Source organism: Anguilla anguilla, chromosome 16 (assembly GCF_013347855.1).
Source record: "Anguilla anguilla isolate fAngAng1 chromosome 16, fAngAng1.pri, whole genome shotgun sequence".
NCBI lineage: Eukaryota > Metazoa > Chordata > Actinopteri > Anguilliformes > Anguillidae > Anguilla > Anguilla anguilla.
In genome coordinates this window covers 10,825,187-10,851,528 of record NC_049216.1, presented here as the reverse complement: position 1 = coordinate 10,851,528, position 26,342 = coordinate 10,825,187, and the positions used below count along the sequence as shown (strand labels likewise).

At 51.2% G+C, this 26,342-nt stretch overlaps 1 protein-coding gene across 3 annotated transcripts in view; it reads left to right on the top strand.

The window, feature by feature from the left end:
* Positions 1 to 26,342, top strand: part of LOC118215535 (cytosolic carboxypeptidase 4-like) — a 156,886-nt gene that overhangs the window by 80,015 nt on the left and 50,529 nt on the right. For all 3 annotated transcript variants that reach the window (XM_035396431.1, XM_035396430.1, XM_035396429.1), the window contains 4 exons: positions 492 to 579; positions 720 to 852; positions 1,035 to 1,188; positions 15,038 to 15,218. In XM_035396431.1, coding sequence (XP_035252322.1) covers positions 492 to 579; positions 720 to 852; positions 1,035 to 1,188; positions 15,038 to 15,218 — 556 coding nt within the window. The remainder of the gene's footprint in view (positions 1 to 491; positions 580 to 719; positions 853 to 1,034; positions 1,189 to 15,037; positions 15,219 to 26,342) is intronic.

Genomic DNA, 26,342 nt, shown 5'->3' with positions numbered 1-26,342 from the left:
GGAGCAGTGGGTGTGATGAAGAGGAGCTGAGTGTGTGTGGGTGAGGAGCTCTGGGCGTGATGAAGAGGAGCTACAGGTGAGTGTGTGGGTGAGGAGCACTAGGCGTGATGAAGAGGAGCTGCAGGTGAGTGTGTGGGTGAGGGTCTGCAGGTGAGTGTGTGGGTGAGGCGCAGTGGGTGTGATGAAGAGGAGCTGAGTGTGTGTGGGTGAGGAGCTCTGGGTGTGATGAAGAGGAGCTGCAGGTGAGTGTGTGGGTGAGGAGCACTGGGCGTGATGAAGAGGAGCTGCAGGTGAGTGTGTGGGTGAGGAGCTCTAGGCGTGATGAAGAGGAGCTGCAGGTGAGTGTGTGGGTGAGGGTCTGCAGGTGAGTGTGTGGGTGAGGAGCTCTAGGCGTGATGAAGAGGAGCTGCAGGTGAGTGTGTGGGTGAGGGTCTGCAGGTGAGTGTGTGGGTGAGGAGCAGTGGGTCTCACAGAGGTTCTCCTGATGTCAGGGATGCAGCCGGTCCTGTACTCTGTGCGGGAGGCGTTGGAGGGGCGGCCCCACTGGGTCAGAGCCGGCTCAGAGATCTGCTACTACCGGTGAGAGGACAAGCCCGGGCTCGCCCCGGAGCCTTCCGGCACAACACTCAGGCTTCTCACACGCGCTGCTTACAGAAATGCCACTTCCCTTGTGACTGAAACCCGGGAACTCCATTTGCCATTCTGTTTTTACCCCGCAGAAACCATTTCTGCCCCAGCAGAGGTTCGAAAGGCCCGGCCTTCTACACTCTGACCTTCACCGTGACCTTCCCGCACAGCGAGGATGTGTGCTACCTGGCCTACCACTACCCCTACACCTACTCTGCCCTCCAGGTACATATTAGCACATTGGTGTGTGTGTGTGTTCGTGAACACATACTGTACATACATATTAGCACATTGGTGTGTGTGTGAGTACATACTGCACATACATATGAGCGCATTGGCGTGTGTGCTTGTGCATTCACGTGGGGTGTCTCAGTCCCTCAGTCTAACAGGCCTGCCCCCCGTCTCAGACCCATCTGCAGATGCTGGAGGAGGCGGTGGACCCTCGCGTGGTCTTCTTCCGGAAGCAGACCCTGTGCCACACGCTGGCGGGCAACCCCTGCCCGCTGCTCACCATCACCGCCTGCCCCACGTCCTGCAGCTGGCATCAACTGCAGGAGCTGCGTGAGTGAGCCCGCGCCGCCACTGCCGCCGCCGCTACTGCCACCGTCACCGCCGCCGCCGCCGCCGCCACGCCTCGCCGTTTCACACCTGCTCTCTCCCGCCGAGGCGCGGCTCCAAGACGACCGGGAGGAGCCGGGGCCTCCCGTTCACACCTGCCGTACCGCCACAGCGCGGGGAAAGAGTGCGGGCGGGAGGCTTGGCCCGCTGCCTCAGGCACGGACGCGGAAACACACGCGTGTACGACCGCACACAGAACCACAGACACGCGCAAACACACGCGTGTACGACCGCACACAGAACCACAGAGACGCACAGAAACACACGCGTGTACGACCGCACACAGAACCACAGACACGCGCAAACACACGCGTGTACGACCGCACACAGAACCACAGAGACGCACAGAAACACACGCGTGTACGACCGCACACAGAACCACAGACACGCACAGAAACACACGCGTGTACGACCGCACACAGAACCACAGACACGCACAGAAACACACGCGTGTACGACCGCACACTGAACCACAGAGACGCACAGAAACACAGGAACACGTGCACACACAGACACGCCCGGAAACACAGACACACGGAAACACAGACAGGAAAAGAAACACTGACGCACAGAAACACAAACACACAGACACGCCCGGAAACGCTGACACGCACAGGAACACGGACAATCACAGACGCACACAAAAATGTACACAGAACTGCGCGTGGGTGAAAACTCAACACTAAAGAAGCCCGTGCGTTACGGGTCTGGTGATTGGGCTGCGCTGTTGCCTGGCGCCGGGCTCATCGCTGAGGGGACTTGTTTCCACAGACCTCGCGGGCGCGGCGGACGGCGTACACCAGCCCATCAGCGCTAACGCTCCGCGATCTACCGCCCTCGCTCCCCCGCCGCCTGTCCAGCTCACTTCGGCTCACTCCCTCTCCCCCGCAGTGTCGCCCCCCCGCCACCCGCAGCGCCCGTGGAATCATCCTGGCGGCTCAGGGAGGGAGCGGGGCCGTCTTTGGATCAGTGTCACCCGTAGAACGGACTAGCTCGTGGCTAACATCATTTAGCGCCGTGAACTCTTGTCTGACGCACAAATGTGCCTTCCTGTACTTAAGACCGCGTGTGGAGTGTTCCATCCGGATCAGGCGATGAACAAGCTCTCCACAGCCTTCGGTCCACTCTTATCGAATCCGGTTTCTGCCTATTTCCGGTTCTCGGTGCGTCATCGTGATGTTTTTCGAGAGTCCTTTCAGCGCTGAGTAGCAGGCCTTTTATTATCCCTTGTGGAGAAATCTGATAGGTTTTCATGTCACGCTGCGCAGAGAGAGCAATTTCACAAACAATTTCACAAGCGTTTAGCGCGCAGATTTACATAATCATAAAAGTACAGAGGAAGAAATAGTACGCTGTCGTTTAAAAATAGACGGAAACTATTTACGTAAAAACCTAAATAAAACCAGAAAAATACAATAAAAAAAACTACAAATAGACAGAAAGGTTTATAATTACTTGATTCATATAATGTTTTATTCTGGAACTAGTCCCCAATGGAGCGCGTAGTGAGCTAGTTGTAACACCCTGTGTTTGCTGGTTCTCCTTGTTCTTTGTATAAGCCTTTTAAGTTTGATTACCTATGAGCAGTATGTGTATGGTTATGGCCATTGAGCACCAACGCAGTCCTCTTAACAGTAGCTGAGCTGGAACACAAGACTGTAACGATAGTGGGTGCGGTTTGTGTGTTTGTACTTGAGACTTGACCTGTGGTCCTGAAGGGTGCCTATTGGATAGTCTGCCAGTCATTTAACAAACCCCTCCCCCATCACACCTTTCTGTGCGGAACATGGCATTATGCATTCATATTGCGCTGTTTTTTTTCGCTTTTCACCACCTATGCATGTGGTGCAGTATAAAAGCATGCAGCTCGCATAAACACTCCGCGCATGCAGTCCTTCTGCTAGCGTCCTCTCCCAGGCCGCCACAGTGCTGACGCATGGCGCCGCGCGCAATTTAATCAAAAAAACTTCATTAGCAGTGATGCGACCACGCCGCCCGTCTTATTCCCATTAAGGTTATTAACGAGGCCACCGAACGCCTTCCCCCCCAGCCCCCACCCCCTCCCTGCCCCTTCTCGCCCCGCCCAGGCCCGCGGAAAGGGTTGCTTTCCAGCGCTAATACACGCACTGGAGCGCTATTGACATTCATTCTGTAAACACATCCTGAACCCTGCCGCCAAGCCTCATTTCTGGAGATTTAACAGCGATTAACACTGAGGGCGGGCCAGCGAGCGACGGGGCGAGCGGGGCGTGGCGAGCCGGGACTCTCTCTCTCTCTCTCTCTCTCTCTCTCTCTCTCTCGGAGCGCTGCGTCTAACCTTCCTCCTCTCCTTCTCCGCGCTCATCTTCTTTGTCGTCCCGATCTAATAAAGGGATCTAATTACGCCGATGCCGTTTGGTCGTCCGCCTGCAAATTAAATCTCACTGGAGAGAGGCTAATTGATTAATAGCGCCGCGCGGGTCGCGTGTAAAAAAGTGCTCTGATCAGACGGCCGATTCACGCCCTGAGAGAGAGAGAGAGAGAGAGGGAGGGAGAGAGAGGGAGAGAGAGAGTAGGAGAAAGAGAGAGAGAGAGAGAGAGGCGTGACATCGCCAGGGGTTCCGGCTGGCTTTGAGGGTCGGTTCATTAGATTTCCTTTGTAGGCGAACGCCTGTATGTTAGCCCTATCAGCGACAGCTCAGTTTAACCAGCGGAAAGGGGGGGAGAGGGGGGCAGAAACCAAAAACAAACGCGAGAAGGAAATCCCGCAGGGTTTAATTAGGACCCTGTTGGCGTGCGCTCTTGCCGAAAGGTGCTCTGCAGAAGTGGAGCTTTCAGCCGAAGCGGGTCTGTGTGAAAAGTTCCCGTCGAGCAAACGGACTCCCGCCAAGAATCGAAGATCGGAAAGCACTGGTCCTCTGTAGGCCGCTAGCGTGGGACGTCAGCCTGAGCCAGATGCGGAAGGGTGGTGGGGGGGGGCGCGTCTTGTATTTCTGGAAACGTCGCCTGATTAGTACTCCGAGTGTCAATCCTTTCAAGCAAATCAGAGCTTCTGCTGTATCTGTTTAGGTAGGAGTGCGTGCGGACCTGAACAGAGCAATCAGCTCCCTGACGGCAAACTTCGATACCGCTGTTTATAGAAGCCTGTCAGTGCTAAGAGTGGCTGTTATGGAAATACCTGGTGATTGCTAGATTGCTGGCATTTTTTTTCTTTTTTGCACTATTGGAAAAGCTGGTCTTTATTTATACAAAGAGAAATGCTTTGTCTCATAAGGTTTTTTTTAAAAGTCTGTACAAACCCCTCTCGGAATCTGCCAGAAATCTGGTGGAAGAAGCCATTTTAAGTGCATGCCTTGGGTTCAGCTGTAGCAAAATGGGTGTAGCCTCACTGCAAGGCGAATGGAATACTGTAATATCTGTTCCCGTGCCTTGCATGTTGCAATTTAATGAGTTTATATTTAATGAGTTTATATTTAATGAGTTGTTATTGGAAATTCAGTGCCTGTCAATCTTTTGATTGCCGTTGGCTTAACGACCGTCTGCAACACAAGCCTAAAAACGCAGCTCTCCTGAACAGTTCACAGTCAACGAAGGCACGGAGGTCCTCCGAATGTAATCCAGGCACGTTTTACCGCGTTGCTTTTCAATCTACAGAAAATCGCTCGCTGGAGGTACACATTAACTCACAAAACAGGACGTTACAGCGTAAGGCCGAAAGTAAGTTTAAGCAATGCGTCCTTGGGGTCTGGATTTAATGATGTGATATAAATGGATCGCATTAAGTTGTCAGCGCCAGTAGATTTCTGCGTTCGGGCCTACGGATAGCCCGTTTTGCTACAATTTCTATTAAGGGAATTAAATTCTTAAGAAAATGCCAGGAACATTTTTTTTAGACGAAAGGTGACATTTTTAAACTCTCTCGAATCGCCGTCTGCTGGTGATGTTTGATATTGGACCTATCTGGCTCCAGGAGGTCTCTAGACATTTACTTCATATTACATATTCATGTGCATTCTTGCATTTATGCAACGATTCCCTAAAGTTCAACCAATAGGAAATGGGAACACATGACTTGATCCGTGATGACTTTGATACACAAGCAAAGACAAACATTTTTGCCGTCGTTCTTCAGGAGTCAGAATTCCATTTCCTTCTCCATGGCTACACAACCGCTGTGGCCTTCTCCAGAAGTGATCATACTGCACCATTACCCACATTACTCACATGCTTCCACCGGATTTTTCGTTTTAATTGAGGAAAGGCGCATTTTTACCGCGCGCGGTATCGCGGCAGTCCGTTTGCTGGACCGGAGCCCGGTCGCCCGCCTCATCTTCGCCGCCTATCGCGAAACGACCGTGCGCACGCGTACCCGTCGACGAGGCGGCCAACCCCAGGCGCTTTGCTGCCAGTGAAAGATGGCGGCTCAGAAAGCCACGCAGTGAAGCCACTTCCTCAGTTCCCCGGCGCATCACACTGCCATTCCCAGTGTCCATAGGGGTCCATCACTGGTCTGAGATGCACGCAAATTTCCACACAAACCCGGTGCTTTTTCCCCTACGAGCTTCCTGGTTTGGGTGACTGAAGCTGGCAACATGCTTGGGGTGCACTGAAAATAATAACTGAACCTATGAATTCCGAGTTACAGAAGTTCTGGCTCGAGACCTTACACATACATATAACCATCTATCATGTAACTAACTACTGTCTTTGCTCACGTGAAGAGGTACAATAAATATGCCAGCATACGCAGTTTCAGCCGGAGGGATTTTTTTCTTGGATGCACACGAGCCCCCGCGTACTTCCTTCCTTCCTTCCTTCCTTTCTTCTGTAAGTTCCCTGCGTCAGGATCGGATCCATAGTAAATAATAACAGTGAGATGCTTCTTATAGCCCGTCAGCATGGCCTGGGCCCTGGACCCTGCCCCCCCCCCCCATCACTGAGCCCCTCTTGCACATGTTTTCAGCAGGTACACAGAATGACAGGACAGTCGATATATTCTGACTAACCACACTTCAATTAGGATATTTTTAGCTGAAGATTTAGATAAAGCATAGAGCTCTGTTACAAATCAGCCAGTCTTTGTGTATCTGAAACTCCAAGCACACCCCTCCCACCCCTTCCCCATTGTCCATCTGGCCTAGTATCCGGTGTGGTCACAGTACACAGTACACTTACCCCTGGTATTTCATGTTCTGAATCATGTGCGTTTGCAGGATGCCGGCAGCAACAGCGAGTTCTTCAGCGTCTCGTGGTCAAAAATAAAAGTTGCGGCGACGTAAGAAGGCGGATGCGCTGCACGGAGCTCAGCGCGGTCTTCGGGAGGGAACGAGAACGCGTGCTTGGCTAAAGCTCCTGTGCCGTGCGCGCGTGTCCAGCCGGCGATTCCGGAGAGCCGCCGTGCGAGAGGGGGGGATTACGCTTCGGTAATTGGCTGACCGAGGAACGGGCGCCGCGTAATTGCAACGGGACGGTTTTAATTAGGAAATTTGAAATGAAAGCGAGGTTCTCATGATCCTTCGCCGGGCAAATCCGTCCTGTAATTATAAATGGACACCTCTGATTTATACTAATTAGACCTCGTTTGCATGCAGAGGACGGGATAGGGGGGACAACAGAGAGGCTGCTTCTGATTGGCTCGGGGGGCGGGGGGGGGGGGGGGGGGGGGGGGGGGGGGGTTGGATGTGTGATCAAACGGCCATGTTTTGTTTTTTTTTACTGCGTTTGTAGTCCTGTGTGACTGGTGGGCATACTCAGCTCTCAGCAGGATCACGTTCAGAACGGTTTTTACATTTACAGTTATAATTATCTAAGCATATAAGCCGTATAGTATGGCATAGCATCTGGAGCAGGGCTGCCCCAACCCTGTTACTACTGTCCTGTGGATTTTCACTCCACATCTCATTCAACAACTGGAGATCTCGTTGAGCTGCTAATTAGTAGAAGCATGTGTGCCAAATTAGGGTTGAAAGGAAAACATACAGGATGGTAGATCTCCAGGAGCTGGGTTGTGCAGCCTTGATCTAGAGTTTAGTGTCTAGTAGCTTGGCATACTAAATGGGGGACTATGTATAAAAAGTCCTGTAATTTTTATATGGTGAGACCAAAATGTATAAAAAATACCATTTAATAAAAACTGAGAATCTGCTCTTTAACCACAATTGTTTGATTACAAATCTAAAATTGTGGAGTACAGAGCGAAATCAAGAAAGTATATGTCTTAGTCCCAAACGTTATGGAGCTCACTGTATATTGACAGTGACTGACAGTTATTCTCGGAAGAAACAGAACATTGTCTGCATTGCTGGCAGTACATTATGAATTCTACTTGCTATTGTGGTTCTGTGTCTTTAGCTCATTGATTAAGGGATGAGAAGCAGCCATACAGCAATCAAAGCTTAAAAGCTAAAAAGCATTTTTTGGTTTTGGGTTGGATGAGGGGGGGGGTAATTTCATACTGCCCCCTGCTGTTTGGCAAGTGTCATGTCCTGTGGAAGCCCAGCGGGGCATAAAGTATTCTCATTTTGGGGACGTGGGTTAAAGACTGCTTCCTTCAGAGGACAGCAGGAGGTGCAAGGCCCCATTCAGCTTTACACAGATCAGGTGTGGGAAACTGGATTTTAAATTCACCCCCCCCACCCACCCCCACAGCTCTAACCCCCCCCCCCCCCCCCCCCCCCCGAGTCCTCTCATGACATTATCATAGCAGCACGGCTCTCCCAAACCTTCTTAGGGTTTCCGGGCTGAAATGCCACAATTATGTTCCATTTCAATATCAGCTTTCTTTCAGGGGATAAAAAAAAAAGTCCAGAAATGACAAAATTTCTCAAAGAAATAAATTTGCTGTCAAGCTGCTTTCCACCCTGGCCTCGGAACTGTGTCGAGATGGGTATGACGGTGTGGAGCGCGGGGGGGAGGAGGAGGAGGAGGGGGGGAGGGACCAAACGCGTTTTAAAAACAGCGAACGTGCGAGCACGTTCCCAGGACCTGTCTGGCGCTCCTGAATTGCTCGCGGTGCCGGACGGACGGAGCTGAAATGTCAGCGCTAAGTGAACGCGACGGTCCCCGTCCTACGCTGACCTCCTCGTTAATTAATTAGCGCTGATGAACATGCCGGGCCCTCCTTCGCTCTGTCTGGCGCCCGGACTTCGCTCGGAAAGGAGAGATGAAGAAGACGACACGAACAGAATGCAGCCCGCAGTCAGAGCTGGCCCTGTCCTTTTTTGGCCCCCTGTTGAGGTGGCGGTGCGGCGTAGTGGTTAGGGAGCTGGGCTTGCACCTTCCAGGGCTGCAGGTTTGAATCCCAGCTGAGGCACTGCCGTCGTTCCTCTCTTCAAGGTAATTAACTTGAACTACTTCAAATCTAGCTGTGCGGCTGGGTTGTATAGAAAAAGAATGTAACCTATGGCAGTTGCTCTGGAGCATCTGCTGAATGTCTGAAAAGCAGTGTCACCTGTTTTCCTTCCACTTGTGGTTTTCTTCCTCTTCCTCCCACGTGTCCTTTGTGGCGTACGCCCCCAGCCCTGCTGCTTCCCTTTCTCTCAGCCGTCGCGCCACATAACGCGCGAGCAGACCGCAGTTTCCTTAGCAACCTGAAGAGGCGCTCTTTCCCAGTGGCACAAACCCGGCCTACTGACCCTTCCCTCCGTGCGCAGTGCCATGGGCAAACTGGCACCGGCACAGTCACCGAGATACCGGATTCCCTCACCGCTCTGTGGGGAGGGGGTACAGTATGCAACCCGGGGGGGCCCGCAAAATTGACTTCTTGTAAAATCCTTGGTTTAATGGAATCCATTATGCGTTTATTTATTGGGGTAATTCTCAGCGCATGGCTCCTGTCAAGGTAGCATCATGAACATCAGCGCACTGGCGAAGAACATCCAAGGGGCACATCAGTCATAGTTCACAGGGAAGAGGAAGCCAGCGCTAAGATAAAAAGCGCACAGCTGCAACAGTTCTTTTTCGTAACACATATCCAATACTGCGGTGCTTTAAAAAAGATAATAAAAGTGACATCATCAGGCGCTAGCGCGCGGCGTGTAGCATAATGACAGCGCGTGTCCGGGGCGCGCGAGATTTATCGAGCGGCGTATGAAGACTGGCAGGAACCCCCCGGAGGAGCTCAGCGAGACGCGGCGTCAACCCATTACCGCCGCCCCTCCCGCCGCGCGGCCGCGGGAAAACCTCCGCCGCCGTCGCCCGCCCGCTTCCACCCTGCCGCTACCTCCCCCCCCCGAATAAATGTAATCTGGGGTGAACCCGCCCCGCGTAGCGGTACCTAATAGCCAAAGGTGAAATTGATACCGGCGCTGTGATCCGCTGGTTCGGAGAGCTCAATTATTGCCGGTTCAGCTCCTGGGCCGACCCGCCCCCCCGAGCAATTAATCTTAATCCGCACCGCTCCGCCAAATACCCGGCTGTGCAAACGGATTCATTCTGTGTTAATATAGCATAGTTAACACACCTTATTCTCTCTGCGTTAATAATGCATAGTTAACACACCTTATTCTCTCTGTTAATATAACATAGTTAACACACCTTATTCTCTCTGTTAATATAACATAGTTAACACACCTTATTCTCTCTGTTAATATAGCATAGTTAACACACCTTATTCTCTCTGTTAATATAGCATAGTTAACACACCTTATTCTCTCTGCGTTAATAATGCACAGCTGACACACCTTATTCTCTCTGTTAATATAGCATAGTTAACACACCTTATTCTCTCTGCGTTAATAATGCACAGCTGACACACCTTATTCTCTCTGTTAATATAGTATAGTTAACACACCTTATTCTCTCTGCGTTAATAATGCACAGCTGACACACCTTATTCTCTCTGTTAATATAGTATAGTTAACACACCTTATTCTCTCTGTTAATATAACATAGTTAACACACCTTATTCTCTCTGTTAATATAGCATAGTTAACACACCTTATTCTCTCTGTTAATATAACATAGTTAACACACCTTATTCTCTCTGTTAATATAACATAGTTAACACACCTTATTCTCTCTGTTAATATAACATAGTTAACGCACCTTATTCTCTCTGCGTTAATAATGCATAGCTGACACACCTTATTCTCTGTTAATATAGCATAGTTAACACTCCTTATTCTCTCTGTGTTAATATAGCACAGTTAACACACATTATTCTCTCGGCGTTAATAATGCACAGCTGACACACCTTATTCTCTCTGTTAATATAGTATAGTTAGCACACCTTTGTCTCTCTGTGTTAAGAATGCATAGCTGACACACCTTATTCTCTCTGTTAATATAACATAGTTAACGCACCTTATTCTCTCTGTTAATATAACATAGTTAACGCACCTTATTCTCTCTGCGTTAATAATGCATAGCTGACACACCTTATTCTCTCTGTTAATATAACATAGTTAACACACCTTTTTCCTCTCTGTGTTAATATAGCATAGCTAAGACTCCTGAAAGAGTAATTCTACTTGGGAAAGAGTAAAACACTCAAGATTGTTTTGTTTTGTTTTTTTTAGCTGTAAACATGTTTGAATGCCTACTTTACAACGAAAAATTTTGATTTATGCAGTTTTTTTTCAACATTTTTGAAATCATATCATTTTGCAGAAAAAGCTGGCAGAAAAGTGCCTTGGTACTTGGCCCTCTAATGTTCGAAAATTTCTTTCTGCGTTCCATTTTGGCGCCGCCTCAGTCGTGATGTCCAAGTGTCTCTTTGGAGGTACAACTACGTCTTATAAATGTCAATCAAGATATCCAGCAGGAAAATTGTCGCCGCCCACAAATTCACCCGTTTACTTTTCAATACGACAGAACGCTGTCGACTGAAATGTTTCTGAAAGGATCTGAGGTGAGAAATAGACCATGTAATTGCCGAATCTTGATTCATATTTATCTGCAACGCCCCAGTGTGACAGTTTGATCCGGGTTTCATGAGCCAGGTGCGGCTGCACTGTGCAGATTCATTTGCATAGAGAATACTTTATGCAAATGAGATGGGCACACCTACTCCACCCACCCCGGTTGAAACGGTGAGTGCAAGGTGACCGGCCTTAATCTCTCTGTGTTGACACACGATTGGTAATGACCCTTTTACTCTGTGTCAGCATGGCAGTACACAGCTCTCGGGAACGTCAGGCGAGCTCGAGACCTCAGCGTTCTCTTAGCGCCTTCAGAGCAAACGCACGCCCGAGCAGCTTACGCTACCTATCGTAGCGGCGGGTGTTCGAACGCACGGAGAGGCTCCGCCCTGTTTTCGTCTTAAGTTTCGTTGTGCGCGGAGCTCCGAGTCGCCTCGCCGCTTACAGCCGCCGCCGGTTGTTTCCACGCTCGTCGATGTATTATTCATGTTCCGCTAACGCTGCAAACCACCCTGGATAGACGCTAACAGCCGCAACAACAGAAACAACAACACCGGCAACAACGGTAAACAAATAAAGAAACCGTAATCACCGCACCCCCATCACGGCCATAATCGTTCCCGTCACAGTACTCAAAATAATCACGTAGATATTGAGCAGTGTGAATATGTAAGTGAGCTAAACCCGTGGGTGAACATGAGGAATAATACTGATGTATTTTTAAATTCTAAATATTAAATATCCTTCCCGTTATATGGTTTATTGTGGACGCACCCCCCCCCCCCCGACTCAATGAAAGCTGTGTGTTCAGTGTGAGGAGAGGCCCTGAAGCCGAGTTCTTCCTGGGTTACTGCTGCTGTCGTATGAAGGATGTTCTCTTCATTTTAAATCCGTGCTCCTGCCAGGCACAGCGGTCTAACCTACATTTTGCTATAGAACACTGCACCCAGTCAACTGTCTCTGACAGCACAATGCATATATGAGTAGGCAGCCGCGCATCTACACGCACGCACACTCTCTCACACACACACACACTCTCTCTGTCTCCCACACACACACACACACACACACACACACTCTGTCTCCCACACACACACACACACACTCTCTCTCTCTCTCCCTCTCCCACACACACGCACACACACACTCTCTCTCTGTCTCTCCCGCCCACACACACACACACACACACACACACACGCACACACACGAGCGCGCATACTCTCACAACGCTTCTTGCAACGCGACTGCAAGTTACGTGCTGACAGCACACAAATGAAACCGTCGGAGGTTTGGTGCCGAACGCGGCTCCTTTAGCGTGCGGTGCTCACATTGTGGCCCCCCGAGCGGCATCCGGGCTCGCCGCTTCCAGGGTGTGACAAGCACTGCACTTCCGTTCCTCTCTCAATCACGCGCACACACACACACACACACACACACACAAGCACTGCACTTCCGTTCCTCTCTCAATCACGCGCACACACACACACACACACACACACACACACACACACACACTCTCTCTCTCTCACACACACACACACACACAAGCACTGCACTTCCGTTCGGCTGATTACATGTTATTGGCATGCGGACAGGGCACTGCACTGGCACTCTGGGAGCTCTGCCTGAGAGGGGAAAACATAGTGCAAATATTGCACAGCCTGCAAAATGAGGCTTGTCTCTTCCACCCAGCTCTGCAGGTGCGGGAAGATGCATCTCTCCCTACGGAGAGGTTTACTCTAAGCATTGCCAAAATTGTCAGAGGAGACCGTTAAACAACTGACCATGATAAAATTTCATCACAAAGTTTAAACCTGGCTCTTATTTCATTTTGGTTCCGCTTTTTTTCTCCCCAGTTTTATAACCATGCATTGCTGCAAACTTTTGTCTTTGTTATGATTAATCTTGTTTGGAAATTTTTGTGCAGGTAATGGAATTGCATTTTTAATGTCACTTCCCATTGCTTAGAAAAAGTAGCACATTTCTGCTCAACGCTGTAGCAAGGTCTGCCATTATATGCACTCAGACCGGCACATGATAGTGTGGGAGCATTGCTGTCAATCATCATCTGTGCTTAATGGGTGGCAATTGATGTAAATCACTGGGGAGGGCCAGTGTGGTAATTGGCTGACAAGAAGAGTCCATTGACCACTCTCTGAGGGATGACTGGATTGCAGGGGAGAAACCTGCCCTAGACAAAACTAGCGTTCCCAGTTATGACATCATGTTTCTGTGTACTATAACACGCTAAACATTTCGTTTTTTCCTGCCAAGTCAACTTTGTAGGAGTGAAGCTGAAACAGCATGAAGGCTGTAGCTTATTCTTCTGCCTAGTTGGCTTTGCAGAGGTTGGGGTCTGAATAGTGTTCACTGTGTGAACTAAACTGTGTCCTTGGCTAGAAAAAGCTGTACAAAATAAGTATTGTACCTTACTGAACCTGTGTTCAGTAGTTGTCTATGACCATGAAATGCACTTTTTGTACATCGCTTTGGATAAAAGCGTCTGCCAAATAAATGTAATGTAAGACTATTAAAATAGTTAAGTTATCCGCATGATCTATAATGTCATACATCTCTAAGTGAATGACCTCGCTTGCATGGATCCATCTAAAGGTCTGTCATTAGCAAAATTGCTTAGCAGAAGCAAATGAATCAATTTATGAAACGGCACGAGCAACGGAATCAAATACAAACCTTTGGGAAGATTAATACATTATATTTATAAAGGATGCGAGCAGAGTTGACCTTGTCCTGCCAATTTTGTTTTATGTCGTCAAAATGAAACGAATGAAAACCAATTAACAAAATGAATTAGCCCCTTAATTTCTTTATTAGATTAGCAGGACACAGAAAGTCATCTTGAAGTAGTGGCAGTGTTTTCCCATAGTTTGATGTCTCCCTGCGCTATGGAGAACAGAGCAGAAATAAAAAAAGAAAAAAAAAGTGCCAAACCCAAACAGGCCTTTTAGCATGAAAAAGTGTGTATTTTAAAAGGTGTTTGACCAACGAATCAGAACCAGAAGCGTCAGTCACTTGATGAAAACTCATTTTCATTGGCAGGAACTTCTTACTTCTGATCGCTGTAACTGTGTAAAGCTTCGACGAGATATGTTGCCAGACTGATGTGGCGGGTTTGATTGAATTGCATTTGCCCTTAAACAGTCTAAATGTGTTCGATTGAATACAGTCCACTTGTCACAAAGACCCTTTACAGGAATTGTGAAAAATTAAATAAGATTTTATGTGCAATTCCAGCCTGTGGACGGTGGTGCAATGCACAGGTCTTATTTTATCCTTAGGAAACTTTTCCTCATTTGTACTTGTGTTCTCTCTTAGCTGAACATCACTCAATCAATATTAATATAGGCAGGACATTCACAAATCACTGATTCTCCATTTTAGTCACAATTTATTTTCTAGATGCGCTAGAACTTGCTACACTGCAAATGACTTTGTATTAATATATTATGTGTTCTCTTAAATGAAATTGAACATTTTTCTTGCTTGTACATTTTTTTTTTTAAAGAATTGATACTGAGAAGCAATTATCTGCTATATTAATGTACTGCATGCCAGAAAATTTGATTCATCCACTAAATTCAGCCCCAAAATTATAAAGTAACTTAAAAGATTTGCTGTAAACACGAGTTCATTAAAGATATATTTGTTTGTTTTGCGTTGACTTTAGCTTTGGCTCCGGTCCAGACTGAAAGTGATCCAGCTTGTATTCTAGCTCTCCTTAAAACACTAAAATAAGCCTTAAACAAGAGAGCAAATACTAAGTGGCCTAAACAGGACGCCACCGTGGCGAACGTGGCCCCTGAGGGCCAGGGGAGTGTCGCTTGTGTGGTTCCGGTCAGTGAGCTGGGCCCTGCTCTCTCCTCTGGGTAAACGGCTCTGTGCGAGGTCTTGTTTCCGGTTCCGGCCATTGATTCGGGTGCTCCTTTTTCCAGGAAAACGCCCCTGTGTGGTCCTGACGGGTAGGGTGCACCCAGGGGAGAGCAATGCGAGCTGGGTAATGAAGGGCTCGCTGGAGTTCCTGTGCAGCAGCGACCCCGTGGCCGAGAGCCTGAGAGAGGCCTACGTCTTCAAGATCGTCCCCATGCTCAACCCCGACGGGGTCATCAACGGCACGTGAGTCCCGCCATCACGTCCCGTAACCCCGCCCTCCTCTACCACAGCCCCACCCTTCAGTCACACAGCCCCACCCTTCAGTCACACAGCCCCGCCCTTCAGTCACACAGCCCCACCCTTCAGTCACACAGCCCCACCCTCCTCTACCACAGCCCCACCCTTCAGTCACACAGCCCCACCCTCCTCTACCACAGCCCCACCCTTCAGTCACACAGCCCCGCCCTTCAGTCACACAGCCCCACCCTTCAGTCACACAGCCCCACCCTTCAGTCACACAGCCCCGCCCTTCAGTCACACAGCCCCACCCTCCTCTACCACAGCCCCGCCCTTCAGTCACACAGCCCCACCCTTCAGTCACACAGCCCCACCCTTCAGTCACACAGCCCCACCCTCCTCTACCACAGCCCCACCCTTCAGTCACACAGCCCCGCCCTTCAGTCACACAGCCCCACCCTTCAGTCACACAGCCCCACCCTTCAGTCACACAGCCCCGCCCTTCAGTCACACAGCCCCACCCTCCTCTACCACAGCCCCGCCCTTCAGTCACACAGCCCCACCCTTCAGTCACACAGCCCCACCCTTCAGTCACACAGCCCCACCCTTCAGTCACACAGCCCCGCCCTTCAGTCACACAGCCCCGCCCTTCAGTCACACAGCCCCGCCCTCCTCTACCACAGCCCCACCCTTCAGTCACACAGCCCCACCCTTCAGTCACACAGCCCCGCCCTTCAGTCATACACACTGTCTGCACACTGCTACAATTCTGCACTCTCTCCCTCTCTCTCTCTCTCTCTGTCTCCCTCTCTCTCTCTCTCTCTCTCTCTGTGCAATGAGCTCTTCTCCAGAGCTTCCATATTGCTTGGGTCAGGGCTCTGGTCAAGTGTGCTAAAGGAAGCCAACACCCCGCTAAGGTTTTATTTTGTGCAGTATGAAGTGACAATAGAGTCGGTGTTTTAGGGCCAGCATTGTACAGAGCCCGACCCCCGACGCCCTGAAGTGCTTTTGCATGTGAGTAACGGCTCGGGCGAATTCCCTCAGCCCCCACTCTCCCACCCTCCCGTCCGGGGGACGCTGTATTCCGAGCTAAAGGTGATCGATAGCAACGCCTCGCCTTCCCCGCTTCATCGCTCCGGTTTTCCTTCCCCGACCCCCCAGGGGGGGACCTGGGATACGGAGGAACACGGCAAGCGGGCTTAAAACTGCAGGCTTTTTCATTATACTGAGCCCGGTGTCCTGGGAGCTGGAGAGGGAGAGAAAATGATTCTTTTAGATTGGCTAACTGTATTACATCCTGGGCTGTCTGTTTGCAACGGAGGGACACGCGCTTGTCAATAGCCGCTAGTTGCCAGGGATTCCTGTTGGACAGGGCCATTTGTTTTCCTCTGCTGTGAGCCCGCTGGCAATAAGAGGCAGTACTGACCGGTCAGTAAGAGGCAGTACTGATTGGTCGGTAAGAGGCGGTACTGGCTGGTCAGTGAGAAGCAGTACTGACTGGTCAGTAAGAGGCAGTACGGACTGATCAATAAGAGTCAGTCCTGGCCGGTCAGTTAGAAGCAGTACTGACTGGTCTTATGGGCACTGACTGGATAGAGGCAGAACTGACCGGTCAGTTAGAGGCAGCACTGACTGGTCTTGTGGGCACTGACTGGTTAGAGGCAGCACTGACCGGTCAGTTAGAGGCAGCACTGACTGGTCTTGTGGGCACTGACTGGTTAGAGGCAGCACTGACTGATCAGTTAGAGGCAGAACTGACCGGTCAGTTAGAGGCAGAACTGACTGGTCTTGTGGGCGCTGACTGGTTAGAGGCAGAACTGACTGGTCAGTTAGAGGCAGAACTGACCGGTCAGTTAGAGGCAGCACTGACTGGTCTTATGGGCACTGACTGGATAGAAGCAGTACTGACTGGTCTTGTGGGCACTGACTGGTTAGAGGCAGCACTGACTGGTCAGTTAGAGCTTTGTCAGGTCATTCTGTTGCAGCCCTGGCAGTTTTAATGGCCAGGTGTAATGCAGCGCTAGATACTCCAGACAGCAGGTAAAGTAACAAGCCTGCGTGGGCTGCACGGGCCTGTTTGTGTCATAACATTCTGAAATGTTTTTATCATTACTTCCTGTGGGCGTGAGTGTCATCAGGCTACTCCATCACTTCCTGTCATTCTCCCCATCCTCATTGCCTCTACTTTTCCATTCGTTCTTTTCGCCTGCTCCTTTTTCTCTCCTCTCTCTCATCCTATTTTCATTCCCTCCTACAAACTTCTTTGCATTTTCACTCCTCCAGGTTACCCATTCAGTTTCTTTTTTGTGTGCACCCGTCCAAGCTGAACACTATCACCCCCCCCCCCCCACCCACCTCCCCTTACCGCCCGTAGCTATCCAGCTCATCTCTTCCACACGCTCATTTGCAATAATTAAGAGGGGTAAGAATTAGCCTGAGAAGCGTTTGCCGTTATTGTCTAAGGGACGGTTTGCAGAGCGGGTCGCTTCCTGTTTCCTGTCTCTTCCCTCGGCGGCGGCGGCGGCGTAGCCGCGCTAGCCGGGCGCCTTAATTGCGCCGTTTAAAGAAAGCGCTTCTGAGGCCGCCCGGTGTTGGAGAAGCGGCGTCGCTCAGTTCACCGCCGGTCAGATTGCTAACCCGCGGCGGCGGCGTGCACCAGGCGCCCCCGCTTAAAGGTACAGGCGCCCCCTCTTGAAGGTACAGGCGGCCGCGAAACTGCCGCTCACACCCCGGGTTCATTTATATGGAAATGCCGCTGAAGTTTCCCTAACCTCGCCGATCCGAACGCGGCTCGATGGCGGAGAGGGGAGAGGTCGCCGCGTAATTCGCCGACGTTCGGTTGAGAGGGGGCTCGAGTTTTGCCCCCGCCCGACGACCCTCTCTGGTTTCAGACGAGTCTCCAGGGCGTTTATGAATCCGCCTGTCGCTATCGCGCGTTTACGGTGACGAGAGCGGGGAGAAGGGAAATCGCTCGCCGCGGACGGGCGGTTCCCTCGTTTTCGCCGTTCCGGCTCGCGATGGTTTCCCGCGGGTCGCCGCTCGATCCGCGCCGGCGTTCGAGCTCGCGGTGACTGCGGCATCCTCGGTCGTGGATCGTCGGAGGTAGATAAACGGTTCTCGTTTTTCAAAAACCCTGATCCGTCCGCCGTAGTGTGCGTTTTGAAAGCCTTAATCAGTCACGCGTCCTCTGAGCTCTTATTGTAGCGTTTTCCTCTCGTAAGTAATTATCAAAAAAAAATAAAAAATATTTTTTTGAGCGTTTCCCCTCGTGACAAATCTCGCCGGCAGTTGCATGATAATTGCTTTGCGAAAGCTGTGGAAATTGCGATGAGGACTACGGGGATCAGGAGACTGACTTGAGGACCGATGGCTGTTACTGCTGCCTGGTTGCCAGGGTTATTGACAGAAGTTTTGTTTTGTTGGACCCAGAGGGAAAGGTGATGACTCGCTTCCGTTTGAGACGCTACACTTTCAGTGTCCGTCTTTGACCGTTATACTCCCAGTGAGAACATTTAAATAATAATAATATCCAGTTTGTTGTTCGTATATTTTACTTTCTCTGGCCAGTCATTACTGTGCCAGTGACTCTCTCTATGAACCTCTGCCTGTGATCTCTGCCTCTGCCTGTATTCATAAGAGTGCATTCATAACACATTATTATGTATTTAGCCTGCATTCTCACTGTTAACATGCATAAACCAAGGCTACTCATCCTTCTGTGTCACTGTCATCCTCTAATATGGAGAAGTGGGCAGGGAATTATAATCTCAGGACGGTATGGATTACAGCCATATCTAAAGCATAGTCTCACATAGCCTGGCTTTAAAGAATTTAGAAGTGATTGCATTGCTGTAATAATAATGTAATAATAATAGCAGCAGCTTTACAGGTTAGCATGGGCCCTGTAGCTTGCGATGGTCGTTGTGAGTTGGGCACCTGCTGAATTAAAGGGGAACTGCATTAATGCTGCTGTGAGCCCACTGGCAATAAGTACTGACAGGTCAGTAAGAGGCAGTACAGACAGGTCAGTAAGCGGCAGTACAGACAGGTCAGTAAGCGGCAGTACAGACAGGGGCGGCGACGCTATAGGGCAAGGATAACCGCCGCTATCTTGTAAAATCTCACGCCGGTCCAGGTGTGGAACAACTAAGGACAGATTGCCATTTACACACTGACCCCGCGGACCCCGCGTCCAGCGGACGTGCGGGGTGAGGGGAGGGAGGGGCCGGGCGAGTGTGGCGGCCGGGGGGGCTATGGGGGCTGGGGGGCTGGGGGACTGGGGGGGTGGAGGGCGAGGGGGTGTTATCCTGTAGCCCGAGCGTGACAGCCTGTGAGAGAGGATAATCTTGTTATGGCCGCGCACCGCCGTTATCTCTTATTTATTATTTTTACGCGCTACGCGGTGACGGAGCCGCCCGAGCCTCCCAGCGTCTCGGCACGGCGCCGTCTCGCAGAGCCAATGGAGACGCGGCTCCCCGAGGGGTTTGTCCCGCCTCCCGCGGACTCCCCGCTTTTAGTTTTTTTAATTTTTTACGTCGGGCGAACTCTTTGACTGCCCTGCCTAAGGTGCGGTTTTGGCAGGGGGGCGGGGGGGGGGGTGGAACGGGTCACTGGCCGGGGACACCTGTTGCTGGCAGATTGCGGTTGTCGGGTTCCATGCAATTCTGTGTCATTCTGTGTTCCCTGTTCATGTTCCCTGTGCATCTCTGCTGCTGAACGCTGGAGGTTACTTATTGTGTTATCGCATGCATTCATCGTCGTAAAGCTCTTAGTGACGGTGTAGGACGAAATTCAACTCGTCCTATTAATCCAATACGTTGAATGTGTCCCCTGTGTATTGTTATGCTATAATGATGTCTGTCAGTCTGTGTGTGCCTGTGTGTTTCTCTGTTTTTGTTTGTGTCTTCTGTGTGTGTGTGTGCGCCTGTGCGCATGTGTGTAAAAAGAATATAATACACATATAGTACTGTGTGGGTGTAAGATTCATAGCAAGAAACATGAATTTCTTCTTTTTATTTTACCATTTTGTATTTGCCAAGATTTTTATTTATTTTTTTCAAATTTATTATTCTTTTTATAGGGCTTTTCACAGGGACGCTGTCACAAACATGCTTTACAGGAAAACAGAAAATAGGAAAATTCAGAAATAGAGCCCGAACCCCCCCGAAAAAGCCAGCGCGTAAAGTAAAAAACCGAGTCCCAGGTGACCCCCCTCGACAAGTCCCCGGCACTGTTGTGCTCCGTGTTTTTTAACTGTGTAGGAAATATGGGTCCCCGCGTGGGACAAATAGCTGAGATTTGTGTGTGTGTGTGTGGGTTTGCGGGGACTCTGCCCATGGCAGTAGGTAAATAGGCTCTCAGTAGCTGTGTTTCTTTTCTGACACATGCTGGAGGGGATTTCAATAACCCGGCGCTGCCGCTGCCGCCTCCTCTGTCCCTCATGCCTGTGACAAACTGCACATTGTTCCTGTCAATGGGGGAGACTGGCTACAGTCCCCCCTTTTCCCTCTGTGCATGTCTCTGTCTGTCTCTGTCTACCTCTCTATCTCTCTCCCCCTCTCTCTTTCTCTCTCTCTCCCCCTCTCTCTTTCTCTCTCTCTCTATCTCCCTCTCTCTCTTTCTCTCTCTCTCTCTATCTCCCTCTCTCCCTCTCTCTCTTTCTCTCTATCTCCCCCCTCTCTCCCTCTCTCTCTTTCTCTCTCTCTCTCTCTCTCTCTCTATCTCCCTCTCTCTCTTTCTCTCTCTCTGCCTCTCTCTGTCTTTCTCCTCTCTTTCTCTCCCCCCTTTCTTTCTTTCTCGCTCTCTCTCTCCCCTCTCTGTCTTTCTCCCTCTCTCTCCCTCTCTCTCTCTCTCTGGATACACGCACATACACGTATACACTCGCTCTCCCACACACCCACACTCACATCTGTACGCTCAGCGATTCACCCATTCACACGTGCATGCACAGTCACTCACACACTCACGTACCCACAGTCACACGCACACACGCCACACACACTCTGTCGCAGAGAGGCCGTACTGCTGACACAGGAGGAACGGTCCGGCTCCTCTCTTTTGGCCAGCGAATACCGAGCACTTGCACTTTCAGCTGGACGCCGTCCAGTCGGACCGCGGTGGACCAGTCGGGAGAAACGATGCGTTTACTCTCCTGGAGGAGCTAATTGCTCTTTTGCAGAAATTCACTATTTTTTCCTCTTTCGTCACACCTCAACATTTACATTCGACATCATTTTCCTTCTGCAGAGTCAAGTTTTATTTGAGCTTCATTAAATTAATTGCCTCTTCCCCCCCCCCATTGGATTGCTGTTGCGTTAGTCCAAAGGCTTTTTCTTATATCCAGGTGTAGATCCCCCCCCCCCCCCCCCCCCCCCCCAGCTGAAAGGCCATATGCTCTCTCCCTCATCTGATCAAAAGAACCAGGAGGAGCCGAACTCGTCCCGGACCCCTTTCCGCGCCTGTGGGGGTGTTCACGCGGGCTCGTTCGCTTGCGCGGCGCGGCCAGACGCTTTTCGCTTTGAGCCACTCTAACGAAGTCGTCCGAAGCGCAGCGTTTTCCGACGCTCCTCCCGTCAGTCGCCGTCGACCGAGAGCGCCCTTCGTTTCGCGAGCACGTCCCTTTTTTTCCACGTCCGTCGCTCGCGGAAAACGATCCGGACGAACCGTTTCGCCGTTTCGTGTCGCCGTGGGAAGAGGGCGGAAAAATAAAAAGGGGGGCGTCTTTCGCGTCTCTGCACACACGCGAGCTCTCGCCTAGACCGCCGATGCAAATGCGATGCCGGAGGGTTCCGAGGGTTTTTTTTGGGGGGCGAAACGGAATAAAATAAGAATAACGCGTTTAAAAACCGGCGGAAGGAGCGGGGGGTCGACCCCGAGCCGTATGAAAGCAGTTCGGTGATGCATTGGGCCGGCCCGCCGTGCGACAGTGACGCATCGCGAAGCCCCGCACCGGCGGACGGAGACGGGCGCGTGATGAATGGCGCGGTCCGTCAAGGAGCATCTGTTATTCATCATTTGGCGGGGGCCGCCGCTGACCGCGGACAGGCCCCCCCCCGCCCAACCCCACACCCCCCACCCCCCCAGGCCTCAGCGCGGACCCCGGCACAGCCGAACCGCTTTTAGCCGCCGCCAGAAGCCGGCGGAGCCCCGCCTCGACACCGGTAGCCTCCGCCGCGCGCGCGTACGCCCCTCAGCTCCGGGTCAGTACGCCCGCTTTATTAAAACCAGGCACCGCCGCGGAACGCCGTCTGTGCTCTCTCTCATGAAACACGCTCTGTTTGCCCACACAGGTACACCATATGGCCTCGTTTTTAATTTGAGGGGTTTTAAAGAATGTTTTCCATTATTATTATTGTTATTATTTTCGCCGTCTCGGTGCGCGTCCGTTTACACTGTTTACCGATGATGTTTTCTCTCTGGCGCTGCGAGGGGTGAACAAAAACTTCTGCGTCAGACGACTGGATCCGTTAAGTAGAAAATGAAGTCGGGGAAAAAAAAAAGAACTTATTCTGGAAACATTATTTCTTTTCTTTTTTTCTGACCAGGATAAGCGGGTACAGATAATGGATGGGTGATGTTTTCCTTTTATTCGGAAGAATAGGCTACAGGGTTTTACAGAGCGTTCCTTCCCTTCTTAGTCTTCCAAACAGATTTCATTTTTGTTACACAAGGTCAAATATATTAGACCAAAACCACCCGGCGGGGGGGGTCCTTTCCAACAGATGACTGAGGGCTCTCTGCCCCCCCCCCCCCCCCGATAACTGCCCCCCCCTCCCCCGTGCCCCGTGAAGCATTGTTTTATTGTGTTTTTCCCGGTACATTTTAATTGAGTGAGGCGAGGCTGAATGACAGCTGTCTGTGAGGGCACGCTAGCGCACGTTTCGGTGCGGAGCAGGCCGACAGGCCGAACGTCCGTCACGCCTCCTTGGTCAGACGTTCCCCACCTGAAACCCCGCGCATCGGAGACGGGGCCCCGCCCAGACGAGCGGAGCCCGAACGCGGCCCCCGCTCTCAATCCGGCCGCCGGCCGCGACGCGCGAACTCATCCGGGGCACCGCGCTCGGCTGCCTCCGTTGAGCAGGAAGTCGGTTTAAAAGCGCAGAGCGCTGCATGCGTGCTCTTCCTGTTTCCCCTCGGAACAAAGAGGAAACGTGCGGGTGGGGGGGGGGAAACGACAGAGGAAGCCATCGGAGATGAGCGACGCGAGCGGCGGTCAGGTGGGGACGGACGCGGCGGCTGATTGGAGGCGGCGTTAGTAATGGCGCTGTTTAGCGGGGACGCGGTTTTATGTGCGATTTTATGTCCCCTCCCGAGGGCTCTGAGCTAAGATGTCATAAACATTCTGAAATGAAGAAGCTCAGCAGCCCAGAGAAAGCCGTTTTTAAGGCCAGACGCTTATCTTGTTGACCCGTCGGCTTCTTTACAGCGACGCCGTGCCACGCGAAGCAGCGGCGTCTGTAGACTGGGCTGAATCTCAGCTCCTGTGTGCCTACCTCCCTCGTTGGCTTCTCTGCTTCAGGTCGTGGTTGGAATTTGATAACCGGGTTTCCAGTGCTACATTATGGCAGTCATTGCCCTTAAATGGATACATGAATTCTCAGAAAATGTGTAATATTAGTAACGTTTCCACTTCGACAGCAGGGCACAGAACTTTTGAGGAATATGGAGCTGAGTATCTAGTGCATGTAAAGAATCTGTGGTAACACCAGCAAAGATCCAATATCGCATTTACCTCAGCATTTACATCATCACCATAGAGTTTTCCCCACCAGGTCTTCTGCGTCTCTTTCCTTGAGCGCATACATACGCGGAGCAGCCCAGAGAAAGCCCTTAATATAGTTGCAAAAAGAACGATTTAACCGAGCTCAGCGAAAGTACCCCCCCCACCCCCCACCCCCCCGCGCGTCCTTCACGCTCTCCGCACCCCGCTCTGCTCCGTGTCAGATAAGCGCCACGCTGCCGAATTAGAGGGGAAAATGAGATGTCTCGCTCCGGCAGGGAGAAGCCGCGAGTCGGGGGGGGGGGGGGGGGGGGGGGGGGCGGTTGGGCGCGGCCCGTGCGCGGCGATAATCGGCGATAAGCCGTCGGCCAGGTAACGGATCACCCCCCCCCCCCCTTCCCGCGCAATGAGCCGTGTTGTGCAGGTGGAGCCGGAGATTGAAAGGATGGCTCGCTGTCTAGGTCCATAAAAAAGTATTATTTCACTTTCTCAGTGGTCTAGACAGTTGTTGTGCGTAATGAAGGGCATTTTTCATACTTACTAAAAGATACTGATGGACCTGCTGGCTTTACAATGAAGGATATGGGGGCCATTCAGCCATCGCAGTTAAAGCAAGAAAATACGCCTGAAGCAAGGCCAAAAGCTGCTCGTACATCGATGTTATGTTTGTAAGATTGGAAATGTGTACACATTAATTTTATAGCGCTCGTTCACAATGATCAACATTAATATCACTTTTTATATCGTGCGGGTAATTATTTCCTTCTTCCCTCCTTAGCTTCCCGAAGGACACTGCATAAAAACACCAGCATAATAATCATAACCGACAACCGCTCACAAAAAAAGAATGCTACCTGTTTTGCATTCTCAGAAACAAGTAGGTCACAAGCGGTATGTTGATGTCATAAAACAGGGGTGTCTAACTCCAGTCCTGGAGGGCCGCAGTATCTGCTGGTTTCCTGGAGTTGGCTGGAGTTTGGCACCACTGTTTATTAGTGAGTTGGTTCTTGCTGTGTCGTAAAGATCAGCGACGGAACACTGAAAGGTAGCAGTGGTCTGTGGCCGCAGAGGCAGCTCCTGGTTGCTCATCTCAACCCAAACTGCTTCTGGCATCGCTCATGTGTAAATGTAAGTGCATTTCATTGTACAAAAGAAGATGTCGGTTGTTTTTCGTTGTGTAGCTCCTTCTGGAACTCCCAGCTCACTGATTTAAAATGGGTGCTGGTACAGAGGGAGAGGGGCGTTTCCACAGGTGCGTTGCGGTCTGCCCATCTCCGATTGGCCAGCCTTTCTGTGCCCTCTGTGAGCCCCGCCCCTCCAGCGACGGAGCCCTCGCGTCATGTCTCCTGCACCGTTCTTCTTTTCCCCGCGACCCGTCGTCAGCTGCAGTTTCCACGGCAACAAGCCCTCTGCGCCCCCACCCCAGCGCCGTGCTCTTAATTAAAAACCCCCTCGCAGCAGCGCCACCGCAGTCTCCTGCTTTCCCCAAAGACAGAGCAGGTAAAGGATCAAGGCGGCCCTGTCGCCCGCTCCAGCCAGCTTACCGGAGCCTTCCTGGGGCTCCCTCCGTCCGTGGGTGACTCACCCATAGCCCGCAGGCGCTGTTCCAAAAGGCCTTCCTTTCCTGCATCATCATCATCATCAGGAGCAGAGAAAGGGTTTCAGAACAACAGCAGCACGGGGGAACTGCTCTCCCATAGGCGGAACAGACTCAATTTCCTGTGGGCGGGACTGATGACACCATTTCCTGTGGATGAGAGAGGCTCGACGAGGCGGCAGTCTTTCTCCCCCCCCCCCCCCCCCCGCATTAACTTTCCACAGCCGGCTCTGTCACGGCTCATACAGAGAAGATGTCTCCCTCGCACCCCGTCGGCTCCCTCCATTCCAGAACTTTTCATGCAGTCTGACAATCGTGGCAGTGGAGCCGGCTCCATCGTCACGCTCGTCCCTTCGGTGGGACGTAACTCATTTCCTGTGGGCTAGATGAACCTCATATCCTGTGGTCGGCTTGTTGGATGATTTCCTTGAAGTATTTCCGCTGCATTTACGCTTTGACTATAAAGCCCGTCTATCTATAGGGTCCAGACGGTCAGAGGGTCTATCTATAGGGTCCAGAGGGTCTGCTCGTCGAGCTTAGGCTTCCTCCTGAATGACAGCGCGATGTACTGAACCGATAGCGCTGAGCGTCACCGGCGCGCCTTTATTTAGTCAAATTTACGTCTTCTCAGCGCGTTTCTCCCGCTGGTGGTGCCATGCCGTCTTTTCCATGGCGCTGAAGATTATTATTTTTTTTGACGGTTTAATTCAGCGCGGCGTCCGCGGGCGATCTTAAACGCCGGCGTCAGGCAGCGGCGGGGGCTCCTTGCCTGTCTCGCGGTTTTCTTTTTGTCTTGCACTTCCGCGACCGCAAA